This window comes from Stegostoma tigrinum, chromosome 14 (genome assembly GCF_030684315.1).
Source record: "Stegostoma tigrinum isolate sSteTig4 chromosome 14, sSteTig4.hap1, whole genome shotgun sequence".
NCBI classification, from domain to species: Eukaryota; Metazoa; Chordata; class Chondrichthyes; order Orectolobiformes; family Stegostomatidae; genus Stegostoma; species Stegostoma tigrinum.
In genome coordinates this window covers 58,771,568-58,797,616 of record NC_081367.1, presented here as the reverse complement: position 1 = coordinate 58,797,616, position 26,049 = coordinate 58,771,568, and the positions used below count along the sequence as shown (strand labels likewise).

The following is a 26,049-nucleotide window of genomic DNA, read 5'->3' as shown; positions in this document are numbered from 1 at the left end:
AGTAATTTGGATGTGAACCTAGGAGGTATGGTTATATCAAGTTTGCAGATGACACTAAAATTGGAGGTGTAGTGGGCAGCAAAGAAAGTACAACAGGACCTGGATCAGATGGCCAATGGGCCAAGGAATGGCAGATGGAGTTTAATTTAGATAAATGTGACGTGCTGCATTTTGGAAAGGTAAATCAGGGCGGGGCTTAAACACTTATTGGTAAGGTCCTGAGGAGTGTTGCTAAACAAGAAGGCCTTGGAGTGTTGAATAAACTGGGACTATTTTCCCTGGAGTGTCAGAGGATGAGGGGTGACCTTACTGAGGGTTTATAAAATCAATAAGGGGTATGTATACGGTAAATAAGCAAGGTCTATTTCACTGGTTGCGGGGAGTCCAAAACTCAAGGGCATAGATTTGAGGTGAGAGGAGAAAGATGTAAAAAGCACCTAAAGGAACAACTTTTCAACAGAGGGTGGTGTGTGTATAGAATGAACCATCAGACAAAGTGGTGCAGCTTGGTACAATTACAATATTTAAAAGGCATTTGGATGGGTACAGGAATAAGAAGGGTTTAGAGTGATATGGGCCAGATGCTAGCAAATAGAACTAGATCAATTTAGGACATCTGGTCAGCATGGATGAGTTGGACCGAAGGCGCTGTCTCCATGTTGCATATCTATGAGTGCCAAGCTTCATTTAAATTTTAAATCAGGCAGGTTGATTGATTTCTCCAGATAAATTAATAGGGCCCTGTGTGTTAACATACGTAACTTCTCACAACATTTTTGCTAATTTTACCAATTACATTAAATCTTTGTCTTCTTGCTATTGAAGCTTTCCCAAGTCGAAACAGTTCCCCCACTATTCACTCTGTCCAAATGCATGATTTTAAGTCAGTGAAATTCATTTGATTCTTTCCGCTTTATCTCCTGAAAGTGCTGAATCACATGTGGATGTGGTGGCTACCGCTCTGCTGAAGCATACCTGGCACTGGCCTTGATTCTTGAGGAAAACATTGCAGCAGCACCTAGAAAGAATCTATGTTTAGGCTAATAGGTGGTAAGCAACCTTTAAGCTTCACAAGCTCCAGGCCGAGTGGTATTATCACTGAACTATTAATCCAGAAACTCAACTAATGTTCTGGGGACCTGGGTTCAAATCCCTCCTTAGCAGGTGGTGCAATTCAAATTCAATACAAGACATGAAACTAAGGGTCTAATGTGACCGTGAAACCATTGTCAATTTTTGTAAAACCCATCTGATTCATTAATCTCCTTCAGGGAAGGAAGTCTGTGATCCTTACCTGATCTGACCTACATTGACTCCAGACCCACAACAATGTGGTCAACTCTTAACTGCCCTCTAGGCAATTAGGGATGGGCAATAAATGCTGGCCTAGCCTGAGATGCCTACACTGTGTGAGTAAATAAATAAAAAGGAGAACCCAATCATCACCTCTTGGCGTTTAATAGCATCATACCCATGGTTCAGTCAGGATATTGCAATTACATCAATAGCCCAAGGCAACACCACAGGGAGTATCACTTTGGGTTCCTATTCCCCCTTGTTAAATGGCAAAAACTGAAATGTATTCTCATGAACATGGCAAACAGAAAATAAAATTTGTTTTGCAACCACTAGCCCCATTCTAATAAGTATAAAAATGAGCATTTATAATTTTAACAAAAAGCTTTTGAAATTCTCTCGCACCTTTCACAACCTCAGAGTCTCCCAACCCAATCTACAACCAAAGATAATACTTCAAAAGTATCCGGAATTGGCTGTGGTGCTGTGGAACATCCAGTAATCGGTAAATAAAAGGAAGTGTTCTTTATCAGGTTACTGGGTGGCTTGCATGAAGGTATCCTGGTGTGGAGCGTGTAGCTTCTATTCTTTATTCAGTGATATGGGTATCACTGACAAGGCCAGCATTTGTTACACATTCTTAATTGCCCTTCACACAGGAAATAGGAGGAGTAGGCCATTCAGCCTTTCAAACCTGCTCCACCATTCAATATAGCAATGATGTGGAGTTTCCTGTGTTGGACTGGCATGGGCAAGGTCAGAAGTCACACGACACCAGGTCATAGTTCAACAGGTTTATTTGCAATCACAAGCTTTCGAAGCACTGCCGCATCATCACATGACTTCTGACTCCGCCCACCATTCAATACGATGAGCCATGATCACCCAACACAATATCCTTTGACATAACAAGGTGTTGAGCTGGATGAACACAGCAGGCCAAGCAGCTTCAGAGGAGCAGGAAAGCCGACGTTTTGGGCCTGGACGCTTTTTCAGAAATTGGGGAGGGGAAGGGGATTCTGAAATAAATAGGGAGAGAGGGCGAGGCAGATAGAAGATGCATAAAGGAGCAGATAGGTAGAGAGGAGACAAACAGGTCAAAGAGGCGGGGTTGTGACCTGTAAAGGTGAACGTAGGGTAGGGGAATTAGGGTGGGGGTAGGTCAGTCCAGCGAAGACGGACAAGTGAAGGAGGTGGGATGAGGCTGGTAGGTAGGAAGTGGGGTGGGGGTTGAGGTGGGAGGAGCGCATAGGTGGGAGAAAAGATGGACAGGTCAGGGAGGCGGGGACAAGCTGGGCTGGTCTTGGGATGCGGTCAGGGGAGGAGAGATTTTGAAGCTTGTGAAGTCCACATTGATGCCATTGGGTTGCAGCATCCCAAGCGAAGTATCCTTTGATTCCTTTTAGACCCAAGTGCAGTATTCAACTTCTTCTTGAACTCATACAATGTTTTCACCACTAATTTCTGCAGTTAGTTCAGCAGTTAAATTCACCGGCCCCAAAACGTTAACTCTGCTTTTAATTTACAGATGTTGCCAGACCTGCTGAGCTTCTCCAGCAACTTTGTCTTTGTTCCTGATTTACAGCATCTGCAGTTCTTTTGGTTTTTATTCATGGTCAGAGTTTGATTTTGGGATCCAACTCGTCCAGTGTTTCCTTTAGCTGGAATCATAACAACTAAGTCACTACCTCCCTGCTACATATGCTCAGGCTGTAAAAGTACGATAATTGCACACCCTTTGAGGAAGATAGGCCCTCTCTACCTGTCTGTTTTTTTTTCTCTCAGGTTTGTAGGGCACTGCCACAAATAGTCTGCTTCTAAACTGAAAAATTCTGTCACTTTTATTCCCCCTGCTCAGAGAGTCCCCTTCGGCACAAATAGATGTTTGAAACAACTCATTAGTTGTAATCCTACGACATACTCCCTCTTTGAAAATTCCATAGAACAGTTAATGCTGAATAGGCATTGACCATCTGCTGGGGAAATGCCAGTGAGGAATGAACTGCCAAAGTAATTAGCATATCAGGAAAAGAAACATAATTAAAAATTTTAAAAAAGGAATTACTGCCACAGGAGTTGAACCAACAAATGAGTTGAACTTCAACATCCTCACCTTGGCAGCTAAATCATTTTGTTTATACATTAATGCAATATTTATAAGTAAAGTATATATTTTAAGATCTTTTTATGCCCTCAGAAGCTTAATGGTATAAAATCTGGGATATGTCCCATTTCAGCAGTTAGAGCAAGATTATTATCTTGGAGGCAGAATCAGGAGCTGGGAGATTTCCTGATACTAATGTCCCATCTCCCGACTGGTAATCCACACCAATGCTATTTTCATGAAGAGAAGGGCAATAGGCTGGAGTCACAAGACTGAGCTGAAAATGGCAAAATTCAAAGATTAGTCTCTGCTCACTGGGAATTTGATATGGCTAAGTGTGAGATGATATGCTTGGGCAGTATAAATAAGGCGATGAACAGCAGAACCCTGGAAGCACCGAAGATCAAAGCCCCCTGGCGTGAATGCCCACATACCCCTTAAGGGTACCAGGTCAGATGGATAAAGTGGTAAAGATGACATATGGTATGCTTGTCTTTACTAGTCAAGGTATAGAGTAAAAGAACAGAACAGTTTTCTGGAACTGTACAAAGGATTGGTTAAGCCACAGCTGTGTGCAGTTCTGGAACCGACATTATAGGAGAGGTGTGATAGCTTTGGACAAGGTGTAGAGGAGATTTATGATAATGTTGCCTGGGCTGGAGAGTTTCAGTCAGTCAGGAATATTGGACAGTGTGATAGTTTTCCACAGAGCAGAAGAGATTGAGAAGGGACATGATTGAGAAATAAAATTATGAGGGACAAAGACACATTTACTCCTGATGAAGGGGTCAATGGTGGAGGCATAGATTCAAGGTAAGGAGCAGAAGGTTTAGAAAAGATGTGAGGGAAGAAGAAGGTGGTGGGAATCTGGAACTCACTGCCTGTAATGGTGGTAGAAGATTACATACAGATGAAGAAGGACACCACTTTGATTGGGACAACACATCCATCCTAGGACAAACCAAACAGAGACACGCACGAGAATTCCTAGAAGCATGGCATTCCAACCGGAACTCCATCAACAAACACATTGATTTGGAGCCAATCTACCATCCCCTGAGAAAAAGAACAGGAAATGACATCACCAATGCAGGAAATGACATCACCAACCCAAGGAAACCTAACCAGATAAATAGAAAGCGGGACATAACACCAGCGCTTCGTCGGAGGCTCACTGATGATGTTACCTAGTATGGTGATGAAACGTCTGAAAACGAACCTTCCAGCTCAGCGAGCAAACTCACATCCAGAACATTTATGTTCTATCTTGATGTGCAGTTGTGATACCAAGGCATACAAGGCAGTGGGCTAAGTGCTGGAAAATGCGGTTAGAATAGTTAGGTGGCTGTTTTTGACCAGTACGGATACAAGGGGCTGAAGAGCCTTTCTCTGTGCTGTAGATCTCTAAGACCATATGGCTCTATGACACTAATTCCCCAGTTCTAGCTATGAGATGAGGCGCAAGTTTAAGCCTCCCCTCACTTCCATGCCCAAACCCCATTAACCTCAATGTACTCATCAGTGTCCATTACAAAATTAACTCACCAGGTTTTTGACAACATTGAAGTGTTACTTACACATTAATAATTTCTCACAATAAGCACACCATACTTGAAAAGAACGTAAAACTCATGGTCTTCTTTGCTCACAAATCTTTCAATGGTCACTGCTGAGCACAATCATTAGATTTGGAACTCAGGCGAGAACTTTTAACAACATTCCATTTAACAACAGTGCCAACAAATCCATCAGAGCTGAATACATCTGGCCTTTGAAGATAATAAGAACCACAGCTGTGTCTCAAGGCTCTGAAACAGCCAAACAAATGACTCAACTGAAATTCATGGACAAAAGGAACACTTACAGGCAAACACATTTCTCACTTAGGTTTTACTCTTTTACAATACATTTTTCTAATGGATAATATACTCCAAAACATTTGAAACCATTTCATTTTCAGAATGCTGTTCATTGCCCTCACAGCTGTCCAGATGTAACAATCTGGGAACTATGCAAATTAACTCTAAAGAACATATATTTTTATTTTTCCACATTTTTGATTATGGACTGAAATGGGACAAGAACTGTTTTAAAACCAAGGACATTTAAAAGTATACTGCCGGTTTAAAAAGCAACTAACCTGGCACTCATTGTAAGTGTTGATGCAAAGGTTTTCTGCATTTCAACAACTGTTGTCGTTGATTCTTATTTAGCTAATCAGCCTGAGGTTACAAACAAGATTGGGACAAGCTTCCACCAGCTCAGGAACTTTCTCTATTCTCTGCAGTAAAAACAGTTTATTTTCCCTTCAGCAGTTGTTGTACAATGTAACTTTTCGTTAATAAAGTCAAAGGCCTGTCATTGTTGTGAACCAGTCGCCAGTCTGGGGAGGCGATGGCCTAGTGGTATTATTACCGGACTGTTAATCCAGAGGCCCAGATAATGTCCTGAGTTCCCACTATGGCAGATGGTGGAATCTGAATTCAATAAAATCTCGGGCATTAAGAATCAAATGCTGACCATGAATCCATTGTTGATAGTCGGAAAAACCTGTCTGGTTCACTAATGCCCTTTAAGGAAGGAAACTGCCATCCTCACCTGGTCTGGCCTACATGTGACTCCAAGCCCACAGCAATGTGGCTGACTCGTAACCGCCCTCTGAGCAATTAGGGATGGGCAATAAATGCTACCTAGCCGGTGACACCCTCATCCTGTGACTGGGTACTTTTTTTTTTAGTCAGCCACCTTGCGTCTCCTCCAAATGCTTTCACGGGTTTGGAGAAGGAAGGCAACGAAGTAAGCATTCTGATTAGCACAAGCACCATCCTAGTGGAACCTATGAGCTGTCCCCCCAGCTTTTTCCTCCACCCATAACACCCATGTTTTGTTTTCTCTGTCTGTACCTGTTTGTGTGTCTGTGTAACAGCAGAGTGTATAAGGGGATTAGAGTTTGACTAGCAGTTGAAGATGTACAATTGTACAGCCATAACTAGAGTAATCATCCACAATAAGTACTAATTCTGTTCAGAACAGAAGCCTGGTTTCCTGCCACAAATCTGGGTCGAAAATCAAGTGAAATGGGAGCTGTGCAATCTTAAAAACCTTCAAGGTTTGTGACAACCCCAGGAATAATGGGGCTTTATTTTCAGTCCACTACCCCAAGGTGGTGATATTTATCTTTTAAAAATGAAGCAATGAACATATATAAAACTTTATAACATATATGAAGTTGGTAACACTTTTTGAACTTACCTTTCAAATGGTTCCTGACTGCAGACCATGTCATCTCCGTAATTTACAACACCCAAGGTGATGGGAATCACATCGCCTACCGAAACCGGCCCAACTCCATGGAAACTGCAAATCACCTGACATGTCCACTTTCAGAATGATGCCAACAACAGGTCATCAATGTGCAGCCTCATGACCTGCACATTATCCTGAGGTACTACTGCAGTGATGCCCTGAGGCTTATCTATGGGAATGAGGGGGCAATGGGCTGAGAGTGAGTGAATGAGAGTGCTGCCTACTCAGATGGCATATGAGAAAGGTGTCTCAAAAGAATGAGTGGATCTGCAGGATGTGTTACTGTGAGAAGAGTCATGCAGGAGAATTCAGGCAGAGTCAGACTGTGGCATTTGACACCAGAATATGCTCTTCCACTCATCAGCTCCACATTCCACAGGATTTCCATGGTGCTCTTTCTCCAGATGAAAGGGCCCATCATTCTGCTCTAACTTCCTTGACTACTCAGTGCTTCTTTTGTAAGAGTAGTTTCCCTCTTCTGCTGGAGCTTTGGAGAGCTCTCCAAATGGGAATCTCTCAGGCCCCTCTATCAGAGTCAGGGCATGAGGGATATGGAACAACCTTCCTTATTGCCTCCTCCATTGCATTCGCTGCAGTCTGAAATATCCAAATATTGGAGATCCCTCATAACCCTTGTGGTAAGCCCTTTCATCAGAATCGTTTGACAGGAAGGATGTGACATCCCAATTTTACAGAGACTGGATGGTAATGAATCTGCTCTGGCAAAGAGTAGCAATAAGATGTGCAATTTAATTTTTCTGGCTTCAAGCAGAAAAGGGCTCTGCTTTTCTGGCGGAGATAAAGGTAAGAGGTCCTCTCTGAGACAAAAGTAGAAGACAGTCAGACAGACATTGTGAGGGTGAGAGCGCACATGTGAGAGTGAAATATTAAAATGTATAGTTTGAGCTTCTTTAAATATATAAAAAATGAAGGTCAAAGTGAAAGTAAGTCCCTTGATGAACCAGGCTGGTGAAATAATAATAGGGAACAGGGAAAGGCTAGAGGGTTGAATAAATACGTAATATCAGTCTTCATGATAGGAGACACTAATAAGATTCTTAAAATAGTAACTAATCAAAAGGTGAAGGTGCAGGGGAAAGAAACAACCACAATAACTGTCACTAGGAAAGAAGTCCTAGTGAAACTAAAAGAGCTAAAGGTCAATAAATCCCCTGATCCTGATGGGTTGCAAACAGGTGTCTCAAGGAATAGGCTACAGAGATAGTTGTACCAGTAATTATCTTTCAAGAATCCTTAGGGTCTGGATAGGTCCCAATCAAAAAGTTAAAAACTGCCAATGTAGCACCCTATTCAAAAAGGGAGAGGGATGGAAAAACAGCTATCAGTCAATGAGTTTAATGTCTATCATTGGAAAAATTATACAGGATGTAGTAGCATTGTATTTGGAAATATATCAAGCAGAGGCAAAATGACATCAAGACAGGATATCATGCTCGGCAAATTTATTGAAAGTGTTTTGGAAATCCAGCTAAACTTTCTCAAAAAATTCCAATAATGTGTCACACAAAGTGTTACACTTAATATGATGTGTCCAAGTTGTTGGGGGTAGGATATTAGCATGGATATTGGTTTGGCTAAATAATAGAAATCAGAGTCGGTATAAACAGAACATTTTCAGGATGGCAGCCTGTAAATAGTGGAGTGCCACAGGGATCAGCGCTGGGTCCACCATCATTTCCAATATTAGCACCTTGGGTAAGGGGAGGGGGGGGGGAGGAGTAAATTGTACCATTGGCATGTTTCCAGAATGCACAAAAACAGGATTTGGGTGTCCTTGTGCAAAAATCACAAAAAGCCAGCATGCAGGTTCAGCAGATGATAGGAACAGCAAATGGAATGTGCGGCTTTATTTCAAATGGAATGGAGTATAAAAATAGGAAAGTTGTGATAAAACTATACAAGGTGCTAGTCAGCCCACTCCTAGAACACTGAAAAGAACAGTGAACTATTTTGAGCCCCTTATCTAAGCAAACATGAGCTAAACATTGGAGGCTATCTACAGAAGTGTCACTCAGTCAATTCTGGGTCTGGAGGGATTTTCTTATGAGGAGTGGTTGAGTGGAGTGGGCTTGTACTCACTGGAGTTTTGAAGAATGAGGCAACTTTTTAAAACATTAGTGGGATTGACAGAGTACCTGCAGAGATGTTGTTTCCGTCATGGGATGGTCTAGGACCAAAAGGCATAATCTCAGTGAGGAGTCACCCATGAAGATAGATGAGAAGGAATTCCTTCTTTCAGGGAGTAGCGAAACTGAGGAATTTTTTACTGCAGAGAACTGTCAAAAGCTGGGCCAATAAGTGTATTCAAGGCTGGGACAGAGAGACGTTTAATCAATAAGGGCATCAAGAGATATGAGGAAAAGGCAGGAACATTGAGCATTATGAGATTAGCCACGATCTCATTGAATGTAGAGTAGACTTGGTGGGCCAAATGGTCTACTTCTACTCCTACATCTCATGGTCATATAGGTAAAGGGGCTGAAAAAGTGACAAAGAAAGAGACTGAAAGAGAGAAGGAAAAAACAGAAAGAAACTGGAAAACTCAGAGACAAGCACAGAAATATAGAGAGACACGAAGAGATATAGGGAATGAATGCACAGCAAAGAGACAGACAAATTGAAGAGTCTTTCTGAGTCTCCCTTTCTCTGACTAAGTGACAAAACTGTTTGAAAATAGTTTCATTTCACTGCAAAGATTGAAGAAATTGGATATGGATGAGCTTTCAGGAAAGCTCATGCTTTGATCTTACCTCGGCTTGTCTGTTCCAATCTGCTGTGCTTTGATCAGCCTGACCTGGAAATAACATCCAGCAACATTCATCAGGGAGGTTTATAACCTCTGATTGCATGGCTGGCTGTCGGATTTGGTAGACAAGCCATGCTTTCATTTCATTTCTCCAGCTCTAGATCCCCCATCTCATTAAATCAAGCCAGGCACATGATGGTCTCAGAAACAAAGTGAACAAGATACAGCTCAACAGGGCTATTAGAGAGAACGTCCTGCTCTGGACAGTACTAGGTCCAAGACCCCTTCCCTGTACCTGTGCATTTCTACCTCAGAAACTTGAAGGTTGCTTGAAGAAGCAATCAAGAAACCAAGAAGGCTGCTTGTCCATTTGCAGAACAATTGGAGATGGTGACAACGATCGAGTAAATTGCTCCTTTGGTTTTAAGAGTACACTGTGGTGAAAACAGCATTCCTACTGGTTATCAGATCCTGGGTACTCGAGTCAGCTTTGACATCCTCTCATTCCCAATTTTCTATGAAACCCAACCAATGGACAAAGGTGCTCCTGAGATGCTGCTGGGCCTGCTGTGTTCATCCAGCCTCACATTTTATTATCTTGGAATTCTGCAGCATCTGCAGTTCCCATTATCAATGGACAAAGGTGACAGCAGCCTTTAAGGAATAAGCAAGGTTTGAATTCATTGTGGTGTAAAATGGAATTGGCTTCAAGTTCCACTGACCCAGTCACAGAACAATTCAGGACTGTCTCTTCGTGAGTCTGAATACTTAGATAACACCTACGCAGATCAGAGAAAATGGGAATCGATGATCTTGTTTAGGCCAACATGCCTGCACTGGGAGACCATATCCAATAGGAATGTGGCAACTTCTGCCACACACTATCCATGCCAGTGTTAATGTTGCATGTTAGCCCCCTCCATCACCTCCTCATCTTCCCCTATCATCCTATCTTTCCATTTCTTTCTTCTCCAGCTTCCTCTTAAATGTATTGATGCTATTCTCCTCGACCACTCCCTATGGTAGTCAGTTCCACACTGGCTCCATTCTGGGTAACATGCTTGCCTGAATTTCTAATGGATTTATTAGCATCTCTGAAAGCGACAGTCCTCAGTCGCAGTAGAGCACCATCTCCAAACCTCCACTATCAGAGTTCTTCAGAATCTGAAAGAAGTGAATTAAGTCACTTTCCAGTGTAGCAGCAGATCAGATAAGTCAGTCATTACCAGCTGAACAAGCTATGAAATTTGTGATAAAACCTCATGATATTTGTCAAAGCTGGGCCTGGACATTCCTAATGTCAAATGTTACAAAAACACACCAGAAACTGCAGCAGCAGAGAGCAATCTTTTATGTTGAAGAGGCTTGCATAATAAATATTTAATGAGGCAGTATCTTTTTTAGAAACTTCAAATGGACAGCCAAAGACAGTAACAAAGAGGAACTTGCCTGCTTCGCCACACAAGAATGAGTTTGGACACATGACTAATGGAATCTGAACCCAATACAAGTGCTGTACAATCCTTGCATCCACAGCCAAATGTTGAAAGGATCATCATAGACAGAGGCATTCAGTCTATAGCAGCTCTTCCAAAGAGATATCCAATTAATCCCAGATAATGAAATGTGAGTCTAGATGAACACAGCAGGCCCAGCAGCATCTCAGGAGCACAAAAGCTGACGTTTCGGGCCTAGACCCTTCATCAGAGAGGGGGATGGGATGAGGGTTCTGGAATAAATAGGGAGAGAGGGGGAGGTGGACCGAAGATGGAGAGAAAAGAAGATAGGTGGAGAGGAGAGTATTATTGGGGAGGTAGAGAGGGGATAGGTCAGTCCAGGGACGACGGACAGGTCAAGGAGGTGGGATGAGGCCAGTAGGTAGGAGATGGAGGTGCGGCTTGGGGTGGGAGGAAGGGATGGGTGAGAGGAAGAACAGGTTAGGGAAGCAGAGACAGGTTGGACTGGTTTTGGGATGCAGTGGGTGGAGGGGAAGAGCTGGGCTGGTTGTGCGGTGCAGTGGGTGGGGAAGGGACGAACTGGGCTGCAGTTCCCATTATCACTGATCCAATTAATCCCACTCTCCTGCTCTTTCCCTGTAGTCTGTCCTTCCTGTTTGAGTATTTATCAAATTCTCTCGTGAAAGCTCCTCTTGAATTTGCTTCCATCATCCTTTTGGACACTTTTATATCATCATAAATAAATTCTCATCTCTCCCTCTGGTTCTTTTTACAAGAGCCTTAAATCTGGTGACTGATATTTCTGCCACGGGAAGCAGTTCTCCCACGTTTTTTCCAAATGATATTATTAAAAACCTCTATAAAATCTCACCTTATCTCTTCTGTGATGTACTGCACTACAATTCTCTCTTCACACCTCCTCACTACCACTCACCCATCCATGGGTCCTGGTCCAGTGATGGCTTGTTCACAAATAACGTTGAAGCCAAAGAATAAAATGCACAATAGGAATGAAGGAAAAGCATTGCATGGATCCACAAGACTTTCTGAATCATTCAAAACCAATGACTTACTCAGGAAGCACAATCACTATTTTTGCATCTCACAGTCTCCAGTTGCTTCATCAATGACTTTTCCTCCATCATAAGGGAAGAGGTGAGGGTGTTCCTGGATGATTGCACAATATTCAGTACCATTTGCAACACTTCAAATACTTTTCCTTGAATTATATGTAGAGAAAGTGCAAAAGGGAGAGGGTCTTCCACTCAGGGTGGGGGCATGATGACATTAAATGCCAAGTTTTATGGCCAGGATGTTCTGTCTCCTGCCAGGATCTCCAACACCTGGGTGCCATCAGACAGCACTACACTCTTTGCAATGCACAAACATTACTCATCCTCTGTTCGTCACCCTGCCCACCCATGGAGATATCAGAGACCTGACAAAAAGCACCACCCTGCTTTCGTGATGCCTCCCTAGAAATTCCCCTGAAGGCTGTCCAAGAAAGGAGGGAAGAGCTTTTCCCTGAAAACAGCAACAAGAGGCCATTGAACAAATGAAGGGAGTCTGGACATAGCTAGCCTTGGAGGTCACTACCTCTGGGAAGACTCCACTACTGCAAGCAAATGAATGATCCACTGCCTTTTGCCAGGATATGTACCACTGCCTACTCAATGCTTAGTGTCCCAATGAGCGTGGGTTCACTTTGTAAACAAGACCCTGCAGAGTACAGTTTCACAGCCATCAGATGCCTCAAGTGCAATCCATCCTTATCACTGCATTGCACAAACAAATATAGCATAACTGGCATCAGCGGTGCCACCTCTCTCATATCCATCAGAATTCACATTTAAAACAGAAAAAAAGAAATGCAAGATTCGCCATGTGCTGTGGCTGCTGGAATTTGATTTTATTAATATATATCTGGAATTGAGTCCGATGTGACCATAAATCCATTGTTGATTGTCAGGTAAACCCATCTGGTTCACTAATGCCCTGTAGGGAAGGAAACTGGCATCTTTATCTGATCTGGCCTACATGTGACTCCAGACCCATAGTAATGTGGTTGACTCTCAACTGCCCTCTGGGCAATTAGGGATGGGCAATAAATGCTGGCCAAGCTAGTGACACCCTCATCCTATGAATGCATAAAGAAAGAGAAGGCATGGATCTGATAGTTTCTCAGTAAAGGCGTTAGTGGAGCAAGGATAAACTCACAAAATTTAGCTTTTGGTAGTGAGCTCTCTTGAGTTCAGCACCTCCCCCTCCTTTCTAACCCAGTCAGCTTCTTTTAGCAGTAACATGGTGTAGAGCTGGATGAACACAGCAGGCCAAGCAGCATCAGAACAGCAGGAAGGCTGATGTTTCGAGTGTAGACCTTTCTTCAGAAGAGGTTCTTTTAGCATCTGGACTTCCTTTGTCCTGTTTGGGTTTCAACCTTAACACTGAAAATGTTTAACAAAAGTCAGAGTGCATATGGCTGAGATTTTTCATAAGGTCATTAGTATAGAGAGGATTTACCATTAGACTAGAAGGTAAGCATCCAGTCCATCAAATGACTGACATTAAATGGGGTCTGCCATTCGATGAGATCATGTTTGATGTGATAATCCTCAAATCCACTTTCATGCCTTTTCCCTCATCATTTACTGACTGAAAAGCTGCCTATCTCAGCCCTGAATACATTAATGAGCCAGTCTCAATAGCCTTTTTCAATAAAGAAGACCACTGTTTCACTGCCTTTTGAGAGAGGAAATCTGTTTTAACTTGATGTCCTCTTCATCTGAAATTATGTCCTTCACCCTCAATGTTAAGTCCTTTCACAAGGGACTGCCTTGACTGTGAAGAAAGCAAGTAACTGAAGAGCTTTGAGGAAACAGCCTGCCTCATCATGTTCTCACCTCATAAATAGTTAGATTTGTTAACACATCATTCTAGTTTTTGACTACCAAGATTATACCCATGAAGGTGACTCCAATTGGCTGGAGTGTTAATGAGTTTTTATGAGATGCTAATGTATAGAAAACAGGTTACTGAACATGCAGATTGAGAAAACTGCCTACTATGAGGACCATAAGATATAGAAGCAGAAGTAGGCCATTCAGCCCATTGAATCTGTTCCATTAAGTATTGAAAATATAACTGTAGAAATGCAAACTGCCATCGGTAGTGAATTTTCTCCTCCTGCCCAATTAAGTTCCCCAGCTTTTTAAAAGCTCTAAGCAGGTCTGTAAAGTTCTGCCCACCGTGAGTAGTCATTGTATCAGGCACAAGGAGCATTCAGTGCTAAACTAATGAATATTTTTCACATTCCATGAAGTCTTCCAAGGCAGCAATGATCTCTTGTGCAATTCTTTTGCGACTTGACTTGGATCCATTAATGTTTAAGATTTATAAAGTATATTACAGAATAGAGCAACATCCAGACACTTGGTAAATATTTATTCTAACTCAACAACAAAAGACATTAATCAGCCAAAACAAGCAGACAATTAGAAAGAAGACATATTGGGCAATCATGGGAGTTTCCTTGGTGAGTAATTGAACAAAGAGTTGAGGGATGAGATTTGAGATCATGACCAGTGAATTATTAGGCTGGTAGTTTAACTAGTAGGTTAGTGTAACCTACTTAACTGATGAGTGGAGCACAGACACAGTTAGCCACAAGGCTTCAAATGTATGAGGGGTTATTGCAGAAGTGGAAGCAATAAATAAATAGCCAATTTACTGAACTGTCCAAAAACTCACTGGAAATATTAATGCAAAGATGAATTAGAACAGTGTGAAGCTAGTTCTGTAGACAGCGATCTAATGAATAGATGTATGGCTTCATTGTTACCCACTCTAGTAAAACAGTCTGAGCCAGTCATTAAGCACCAAAACAACTGCTACAGATAGATCCCAAGCCACTGTCAAAACCACTCTGCTGCATCAATATCCTGAGACAGTTATAAGTGTAACATCCGTCTCCCAAATTTTCCTGTTTCTCTGAAACCCTCCCACCACCCCATCTAAAGATAGGAAGCCACATTTAATGGTGTATGAGAGGTGGAAGATGGTTTGGCACGGACCTCAGAGCCCATAACTAACATCTATTAAGGCCACAGAGGAAAGACCCAACCTTGCAGGAGACTTGAGCCATCAGCTCCCCACTGGGTCAGGGAAGAGAAAGGAAGTGCAATGCTTACAAGCCAGATGGTGAACATTTTATTTAATCAAAGCCTTTATTTCAACAATAGTTCGGATGATTAAACTTCATGAATTCAGAGTTCATTTTGATTATTGTGCCCCATCCAATGAGTTCACAAACTGACTTGAACCTAACAAACCCTCTGCATGATGGCTCAGTAGTTGGTACTGATACCTTTTAGCGCCAGGGACCCACAGTCAAATCCAACCTCAGGCTGAGTGGAGTTTGCATTCTCCCCGGGTCTGCATAGCTTTCATCTGTGCGCTCTAATTTCTGTCCACTGTCCAAGGGTGTGCAGCTTAGGTTGACTGGCCATGCTAAATTGCCCGTAGTGCGCAGGGTTAATCATGGGAAGTGTAGAGTTATTGAGTAGGGTGGGGAGGGGGTGGTGCTTGTGGGTGGGAGATGCTATTCAAAATGTCAACATGGGCTAAATGGGTTGAATGGCTTGCTTCCATACTATAAGCATTCTAACATTTACAAAATTGTTCACTTGAATTTGCATTGGGTAGCCCAGGGTGTACAGTGAATGAGCAGGGCCTTGAGGCTCAATGATAGTTCCCATCAAACAGTGTGGAAATGATTCAGCTGTACTCACTGAGTTGTAGAGGAGACCTTCCCCGTTCATGGCCACATAGAGACCAGACTTCACGCCTTGAATCGCCACCACCCGCAATCCCACAGGAATCAGGTTAAAGAGGGCTGAGAAGAAAACAAGTGATTTACATCAACAATTACAGCAGCACAAACACATTCTCAATTGCATCTTAGCTAATTACCGAGGTTATTGATGTTACTTCCAATGTCAAAATACAAACAGCAGTTTGAAAGGAACATCGATTTGTATTCCTGTATAAATCTTCATTAGGACAGACTGTCCCTTGGTGCTTTACACCCAAGGGAGCTGAGGCTACAACATGGTATGTAAGGGAGCTATGGCACATTGGTAATGTCTTCACTGTTGGGCTAGAAGGCCTGGGTTCAAATCCCACCTGCCCCAGGCATATGTTTTAACATGTTGATTGGAAACATCTACAATTTTGAAAGTGGAAGACAATTGGTGCACCACAACGCCCATGAACAGCAATGCATTTGTGGTGGTGTTGATTTAAAGATAAATGGGACTACAAGGACAACTGCCAGCTCTTAAAACTTATTACTTGGGATATTTATACATACAACTGGGAGGGGAGATGGAGCATTGGTTTAACATCTCATTACAGTAAGAGTGCCACACTTAGGGCTGAAGAAGGGTCACTTTCTCTCCACAGATGCTGCCAGACTTGCTGAGTTTTTCCAGCAATTTTTGATTTTGTTGATGAAGGTAGTTCTTCTGATAGATTCCATGACTGAATATTGTAGGGAGCAACTATAGAGGGATAATGAGTCAGATTGATAGAAGCCTCGAGGAAACTACAGAATATTGGTATGTCAAGAGCATAAAACATAGGAAAGGGGAAGGAAACTCCATAATCTTGATCTTTGTGACAAAAGAATCCATGCATTCCTTGTGCCTGATATTTAGGCGTCAGTTTGTTCTCCTTATCTTTCAGGATGATCTTAGAATAACATAATAGAACCTCAAAGCAGAAATGGATCAAAAAGAGAAGGGAGCACAGCACTCCTCAAGATGATTGGCCAGTCAAACAATAACTGACTGTCTTGATTCTGTAGTCTTTAACCTTGAGGGTTAGAAGGAGGGAACTGCAAAGAATGAGTGGTACGCTTCGAAGGAACATGTAGGTTTGAGCCAATGATTCCTCAAAGCCCTCTCGTACTCGATGTTTTTCCTGTTTCACACATGGCCCTGTCATTGACTAACTGAGAAACTAACATGAAGTGACAAAGTGTTCAGGAATTTTAAAAGGAAGGCAAGATTTTGTACAGGCAGTGGTGCAGGAGAATACAGAGACTAAGTGAATAGGGGCTGCTATGATTACAGCTGAACTGTACAACCATTGGAAGGCAGATGACAAACCTTGATGAACTTTGGTTTCTTTGCCGCCAACAATTCTGAGATGCAGGCAGCTGGTGATGTGACTTATTGGGAATGAAGGTCAGGCACATGCTGCTGAAACTTACAGCGTTCATCACAACATTTACAATACAAAACCCCAAAGGAAAAAGCAATGTACTTACACAATATAAATTGTTGCTCTGTTTGAAATTTGCCATTTTTGCCTCTCCTGAACAGTGCAGAATGAAAAGCTTTGACATTTCTTCAGCAACACTCAAGTTCTGTATTACCAATTGATTGTTAGGGCTAAAAATGCTATTGAGTAAGGATCAGCAGAAATGTCAAATGAGGAGGCTCCAGAGGGAAAAAAAACTGAATTACGTCACAGGGGAGTGGATGATTACAGTTGGGATGAAAAGGAGATGTGTATTTGAGATAGTGACCAGAGATTGAGAATTTGAGAATGGAGAAAAGTGAAGGAGATCAGTAGAAATAGAGGGGTGAGGGGTTGGGAGGGTACATAAATTTTACACTCAGCATGAGATTGTGTGCGGGCATGAGACTGCTCAAAGCAAAGGTCTAACAGGAGATCTCTGGCAAGGTATTGGGTGGCATAGTGGCTCAGTGCTTAGCACTGCTGCCTAACGGCACCGGGGACCCAGGCTCAATTCCAGCCTTGGTTGACTGCCTATATGAAGTTTGCACATTCTCCCTGCATCTGTATGGATTTCCTCTGGGTGCTTTGATATCCTCCCACATTCCAAAGATGTGCAGGTTAGGTGGATTGGCCATGCTAAATTGGTCCATAATGTCGAGGGATGTGCAGGTTTGGTGGATTAGCCATAGGAAATGCAGAGTACAGGGCTACGGTAGATGGTGAGTCTGTGTGGGATGCTCTTCAGAGAGTTGATGTGGACTTGTTGGGCCAAATGGGCTGTTTCCACACAGCAGGGATTCCATGAAATTACCCCAGGGCTTGTAAGAGTGACAAGCAACATTGGACGGTTGAAAACAAATTAAGATATGCACACAGGGTTGAAGTATGGCAGTCGCAGTGCTTGGTGGGGATATAGTCGGCAGGGGGGGGGTGGTGGATAGCTTCAATGAAAGGGAAGAAGTGGAATGTGGAGGCTGATAAGAAAACAGCTTTTTCTCATTCCTTCCTATTTGTGCCAACTACACAGGCAGAGTATATAGAAGTTGAGAAAATTCAGATCTACTTTGAGGAACTGCAATTAGGAGATACCAGGAAGCATTTTTTTTTAAAAAAATCATACTTTTGAGCAAATTGGTTTTTCAGTGAATTACAAGTACACGCTGACAGAACACGCTTTTGGAAATTTCACACCCATCCCCGTGCAATTAAATTTCACTGAAATCCAATTAAAATTGGGGTCAGTTGTGCCACCAGAGAACAGTTGGAACCATCTGCATTCTGGGCAAAGTTGCTAATCAGCTGAGTATCAGCAGGTTGCACCCAAACCTTTATTTTAATCTTCATTTCCACTCGAACCAAAACTAGTCTGCTAGCTCAAGAGATAAGCAATAGTAAATCTGTGCTGTCACAACATAATCTTATCTGTGCTGGCCAGATGTGCATATACTGGTGCCACAAACAATCTTCCAACTCTTTAATTCTGCGTATGATTACTGCTGTTGACTTTGATGCCTGTATGTGGGTTAATCCAATTTTAAGCCATCCCCATTTAAACAAAGCGGATTGTTACCAAAGCATGCCCTTTCAAATATCAAGCAGAAACATTTGCTGATGAGGTAAGAAATTTAAATGGCTTCATTACAGAAGTGTTGATTCCCATAATTTCACCCTTCCAACAAACTGGTAACGGTGTTACTGGGAACAAGCTGAATCATTACAGTGTGAATTGAGAAAATGTTCATCTATATCATCCACATGCTCAACTCTGCCTCATAACGGGTGGCATGCTGGCTCAGAGGTTAGCACTGCTATCTCACAGCACCAGAGGCCTAGATTTAATTCCAGCCTTGGGTGACTGTGTGGAGTTTACACATCATCCCTGTGTGTGTATAGGCTTTCTCAAGCTTTCACCCACACTGCAAAGATGCGCAGGTTAGGTGGACTGGCTGTGTAAAATTGGCCTTTTGTGTCAAGAGATGTGCAGGCTAGGCAGATGAGCCTGGGATATATAGGAATAAGATGGGATGTTCTTCGGAAGGTCAGTCCAGGCTCAATGGGCCAAATGGGCACGGCAGGGATTCTAAATGTTCAGTTACAAAGAGCCCATTCAGTGCTCTTGAACCTGTTCCACCAGGCGATTTGGGGAAGCAATGTACTAACAGTTTTGTCATTAGATAAATAATACAATAAATATTCTGGCGACCAAGATTCAAATCCACCAAGGCAAATGGTGAATTTTGAATGAAAGTTTTAAAAAGACTGGAATTAAAAGTCCAGTAATCACCATGAAACAATTGTTGATAGTTGTAAAATCCGTCCTGTTCACTAACATCATTATCTGGTCTAACCTGCAAGTGACTCCAGATCCACAGCAATGTGGTTCACTCTTAATAGCCCTCGGCAAAGGCCTAGAAAGCTATTTTATTGTCCCCAAGGATATCCAGGGATGGCCCAGCCATTGATATTCACAACCCATGAGTGAATTTAAAAAAACTCAAAAAAGTTTAGGCCAGGCCGATCTACACCTCAATTCCATTTAGTCATAAAATTCTAAATCAATTGTGGGGAAAGAGCTCCACATTCCTACAAGCCACTCCTAAAACCACGATCCACTCCATGAAGAATTAATTAGACCTTTCGCTCTGATGTGATTTGATTTGATCTATTATTGTCACATGTACTGAGATACAGTGAAAAGTGTTGTTTTGTGAGCTAACCAGTCAAAATATAACTTGCATAAGTACATCAGGGTAACAGAATTGAATGCAGAAAATAGTGTTACCGCTACTGAGAAGGTACAGAAAAAGATCAAATTCAATGTATGAGAGGTCTGTTCATAAGTCTGATAACAGCGGGATAGAAGCTGTTCTTAAATCTGTTGGAATGTGTGTTCAAACTTTTGTGTCTTCTGCCTGATGGAAGAGGTGATAACTGGGGTGGGAGAGGTCTTTGATTATGTTGGCTCCATTCCTGAAGAAGCAGGAAGTGTAGACAAGTCAATGGATGGCTGGTTTTCATGATGGATGGTGCTATGTTCGCAGCTCTGTAATTTCTTGCGGTCATGGGCAGAGTAGTTACCATACTGAGGTGTGATGCATCCAGATAGGATGCTTTCTATGGTGCATCTATTTTACTTTTGAACAGGCTAGCTCTAACTTTAAGGTTAATCCTCCTGCTTTGGAAAGGGTGCTGTATGACTGTCTTCTAGCACCCTTCCTCCCAGGTAGGTCGGATTTACTTGTAGCCAAGCCCTGTACTTGTTCTCATAAGGGTCTGCAGCATTGTTAGGACAAGCCACATTAAGACGACTTAAAGCCACTTTTTGTACGTTGCTTTTGCTGTGCTCGGACTTAGTCATCCATCAGCAACAGCAAACATTCCAATCACAAACCCTACAACCAGTTACCAGGAAGGTGAACCAGCTGAGGAGGTCCCAAAGAAAGACAGAACTGGCACTGATAGAATTTCCTTTCATGCTCTCATGTCATGGAAAAGGCCATTATATCCAGTGTAAACTTGCAAACTGTGAGGTAATGCCTGAAACTCATTATTTAAATACAGCACGGTCCCACAACTAGTGATAATGACAAGTAATCTTGCCATCCAAACCCACCATCTCGACCATCTGAAAGGACAAAGGCAGAAGACACATGGGAACATCACCACCTGCAAGTTCCCCGCCACAAACCCAACTTAGAAAGTATCCAGAGAAAGTAGGAACTGCCAATGCTGGAGAACCTGAGTTAACAAGGTGTAGAACTGGATGAACACTACAGGCCAAGTAGCATCAGAGGAGCAGGAAAGCTGATGTTTCAGGTCTGGACCCTTCTTCAGAAATTACTGAAGAAGGGTCCAGGCCCGAAACATCAGCTTTCCTGCTCCTCTGATGCTGCTTGGCCTGCTGTGTTCATCCAGCTCTATGCCTTGCCATCTTGGAACATATATTGCTGTCCCTTCACTGTCACTGGGGGTCCTAGAACTCCCACCATAATGGCACCATTGGGGTTAACCTTCCCTAAACAAAGTGCAGTGGTTCAAGAAGGCCAGCTCACCACTACCTTCTACCAAAGCACTTAGGGAAAAATTGCTGGCCCAGTCAACAACACCCACATCCCAGGAGCAAATACCAAAGAAAATCTTGAAGAATTAATGTTGAGATAACACCTGGGAGAATGCCCATATTTTCCCTCCACCAGAAAAGGCTGATTGGTTTAATTTTTCATCTAAAAGACAGCTGGTCTGACAGTTCTGACATCCCATTGGTACTGCATGGTTATGATGGAATTGGCGCTCCTAGACCTGCACTCACTACTCAGGTTGACTCCAATACTTATCCCAAGCATATAAATCAACCAAAAATTATGTCTGGCCATGGTACTGAAGTACTAAGTATTGATAAAATTATTGCCACTTCCTTAAGACTCACATGCAGCAACTCCCCACCTGTCACTAACCTGAAAAGAGGGAGAGACCAGGGGAAGGGAAATTCTGCAAACCTGGCCCTCAACCAATGGGGTCACCTATGAACTGTTATCTCCTTTGCCCCGTGGGTGAAAATAAAAACCCAGAACAATTAACCCAGCCTTCAACGCGCAAGGGAGCCAACTAGAGAACAACATATGCTGAAAAATTGAAGCAGCAGTCCTTAATATAATGAATACAGTCAAAACAGATTTTAATTGAGTTCCAGATACTGACGACATAAAAGCATACAGGACTAGGGTGAAAAAAATGGCATTAAAGTTGATTATAAGCTAAGATCTAGGGTGACAGAACAAGTTGAACAAACGAGTGGCCTATCCTGTCACTACCGTCCTGTACAAGAATGTCTGATGGGGACAATGTCAAGGAAGCTTTATTCTGTACCTAACCCCGTGCTGTATTGTATTAGGAACATTTGATGGGGACAGTGTATAAAAGATTTTACGTACAACTGCAGTAACTGTTGAGGCTAATGGAATGCAATTTTTATTGAGGTAAATGTTACAGTGATATCCGATAAGGGATGTGTGTGCAGTGAAATGTTATATGAGTGTTACAATTCTACCTTTAGTTTCACAATGAATGACATGGGTGGCACAGTGGTTAGCACTGCTGCCTCATAGCACCAGGAACCTGGGTTTGATCACACACTTAGGTGACCATGTGGAGTCTGCATATTCTCCACATATCTGTGTGCATTTTCGCTCAGTGCTCAGAGGGTTGGGGCAGACTCAATGGGCTGAATGGCCTCTTTCCACACTTTACAGATTCTATAATAAGTTGTGATATCAGATACTTAAGAGTAACCTTGTAAAAAGAAAATAAATTATTTAAGGAAATAATTAAAATATCAGATTGGAAACTTTTGCCTTTGTGTTTGTAATTTTATGTTATTTTCTTCTTTCTCTAAATTCAATCTTTCTTGCTTTTTCCTTATATTTTCTGTCTCTTAGTTGACATTAGATCGACCCTTTAATTCATTCTCCTTCTCGGCTCCTCATGTTGAGCTCCCCATCCTTAAATCTCTGCAATTAATGATACACCCTGAAGTTACCTGGTCCACTAGCTCCTAGAACCCTGTTTCTAACAGTATCCCATTGATGGCTCACATTGTTAGTGATTTAATTGAGGAAAAACATGTTAGAACCTGAAGGCTGCAGGGGATTTCTAACAAACGGTCATCAGTATTGGATGCACTATTTTAGGGGAGAATAGCTGGGTATCTAACATGCGCAGTACTTGTACTTAGCTTTACCTAAATCTGACTGTCCTGTAGTAGATGAAGCATTCAATGTTCTGCCATGGACATGCCTGAATATGATGAGTGCAATACTCAGTTACAATCTCAGAAACAAATTGGCCAGGAGAACAGTGATAGCAGAGCTGTTGCTCCTGAAGTGTGTGTGGGCATTTTGAAACTTCAGTGAGAACTGCTCATCATCAATGAGGGAATAGAGGTTAAAAAAAATCCACTCAGTTGCCTGGGAGAAGGATTCTGAGAAAACACGCAGTGATTCTATGCCAGCAGTTTTATAACACAGGGGAATCTCCTGTGTGCATCCCTATAAATTAGAACATACTGGTCGGCAATTAGTTTCCTTTCTATGGAAAACCCATTACACTTTCAGATCCCAGGAAGGCTCCAAACATGTCTGCGAAGCCATCACACACTTTGCATCACTGCAGAATGAGTATATAGACGTATAAAACATTACACTTCGTTATTGTTCCAAAAGAACAGCAAAATCCATCCAAGCAACTAAGAATATTAAACGGAAATGGAACCAGATAGAGCAAGATCAGCATGATTTAAGTGATTATCAAACAGGTTGGAGACACTGAATGGCCTCATTCTGTTCCCCTGCTCCGATGCATCACTGTCATCTGGTAAAACCAAAGATACAAGAGATGCTGAACTCCACGGTGGGGGAAGGGAGTGATTCCATGGTAATAAGATTTGTCAGAATGAAATTTAAATTGCACTGGCGCAGGATTCTGGCAGTGAAAGGATCCTTCACACCCAAACAGATTTCATCCGCTTCCGTATCTAAGGCATATCTGTTAGCACCAGGAACAAATCCTCTCTTCCCACAGGCTTGGTGGCGCAGATCCAGAGATGAGGTTGCGATAAATTTTATAACTCATTAAATTCCCTCGACAAATGTTTTGCTCCGTTACTTGTACAAGAGATGTACCTAAGTGGGACAGATATCTATGCAGCTTTGCAACACAGAAAGATGCAATTCAGACCACCGTAGTACACAGTCTACCACCACGCAGCACGCCCTCACTCACCCCAGTACCCCAGCAACATCCTCACTCACACCGGACACCTAGCAACACCCTCATTATACCAGGTCACCGAGCAAACATCCTCACTCACCCCCTGGTCACCTAGCAACACCCTCACTCCCACTGGTCACCCAGCAACACCATCACTCACCTTCAGGTCACCCAGCAACAATCTCACTCTCTCCCCAGTCACCCAGCAACACCCTCACTCCCACTGGTCACCCAGCAACACAATCACTCACCTTCAGGTCACCCAGCAACAATCTCACTCTCTCCCCAGTCACCCAGCAACACCCTCACTCCCACTGGTCACCCAGCAACACCATCACTCACATTCAGGTCACCCAGCAACAACCTCACTCTCTCCCCAGTCACCCAGCAACGCCCTCACTCACCCCTGGCTCCCCAGCAATGCCCTCACTCACTGCCCCCCCCAATCCCCCAGCAACGCCTTCACTCCCCCCATCACCCAGCAACACACTCACTCAACCCCGGTCCCCCAGCAACACTCTCACTCACCGGCCCCCCCCCGGTCCTCCAGCAACACCCTCACTCACCACCCCCCCAGCACCCCCCAGCAACGCCCTCACTCCCCCCATCACCCAGCAACACCATTACTCCCCTCTCACCCAGCAACACCCTTACTCCCCTCTCACCCAGCAACACCCTTACTCCCTTCTCAGCCAGCAACACCACTTATTCCCAGTCACCCAGCAACACCCTTACTCCCCTCTCACCCGGCAACACCCTTACTCCCTTCTCAGCCAGCAACACCACTTATTCCCAGTCACCCAGCAACACCCTTACTCCCCTCTCACCCGGCAACACCCTTACTCCCCGCTCAGCCAGCAACACCCTTACTCCCCGCTCAGCCAGCAACACCACCTCGTGACAGTCTCCTGGCAACACCAACCTTCCCCTTCCCCATCATCAACCCACTCCACTGTCACTGAGCAACTGGTTCCTGAGCCATCCCAGGCATCACCAGGGCCTGTTGCTGAACTGTCCGAGCCAGTGCATAATGTTTAGGCCTCAAAACTTACTGTAGTTACTGTTCTCATCCTTAGTGCCATCGATGGTTCCATCAGGTTGCATCTGCAGGTAGAAGCCTTGCTGGCTGAATAACCTCGTCACTATACCTTTCAGCTGGGGGTCTGCAGCAAAAGGAAATGGAGGAGAAAAAAAAAGAGTTAGGAACTAATTTAGTGTAGAAGGAGGCCATTCAGCCCATCCTGTGCCAGTTTTTTGAAAGAGCTGTCTAATTAGCCCTACTTCCTGGTTGTATTTTTCCAATTGCTTTTTGGAAGTTCCTACTGAATGTGCATCCACAGCCCTCCCTGGCAGCATGTACCTGACCACAACAATTCACTGTGTTAAAAAAACATCGTTTCAAACATTTTAATAAAAATAGATTAAAAAAACGCAATGCAACTAGTTTTTCAAACTAAACTCTTTTTTGCGGAGCTGATGAGACGACAAGTTCTTGAAGGATCACCGGTTTGACTTTCAGTCTATAGACTGGATGGATCAGTTCAGGTGCTGAAGGTGACCCCCTGCAAGTTCTTTTGGCCTCTCGTGTGATGCTCATGTGTGCAAATAGTGAGTCGACGCTCAGAGCCTGGGCTCAGAAACAGCCAGTCTGCTGAGCCAGATCTCCCCCTGATTGTCTTCCCCCACTGCATTCAGTATCCCATGTGGAACGAAAGTCCACCAAAGATGTAAACACTCCCTTCAGTGGAAGGAGGGAAGGGACCAAAGCAAAATGTCGACAGTGAAATCCTAAGCCTCGGTTCTTGCACATTGACGTAGGTTCCAGCAAGGTGGCTGGTTCAATCCAGCAGAATGTGCTGTGTTAACTGCAGGATCTTATAAAGGCAGCTTTACCTCCTGACGGTGAAACTGCGTAGTGCTGCCCACAACTGATGAAGTGTTTGCTGGTCTCAGTTTATCCACTTTTATAATTGACCCAACGGCATGATGGGCCCTCAGACTGGGCAAGCAGTGAAGTCCTGACAAATAGAACCTCAGTGCACAAGATCACC

The 26,049-nt window shown here is 43.2% G+C and overlaps 1 protein-coding gene across 5 annotated transcripts in view; it reads right to left on the bottom strand.

Annotated features, from left to right (window-relative positions):
- The window catches only part of fgf12a (fibroblast growth factor 12a), a 309,702-nt gene that overhangs the window by 102,960 nt on the left and 180,693 nt on the right, over nt 1-26,049 (bottom strand). For all 5 annotated transcript variants that reach the window (XM_048542644.2, XM_048542639.2, XM_048542643.2 and 2 more), the window contains exons 2-3: nt 25,051-25,161; nt 15,718-15,821 (exon numbers count right to left, since the gene is read on the bottom strand). In XM_048542644.2, coding sequence (XP_048398601.1) covers nt 15,718-15,821; nt 25,051-25,161 — 215 coding nt within the window. The remainder of the gene's footprint in view (nt 1-15,717; nt 15,822-25,050; nt 25,162-26,049) is intronic.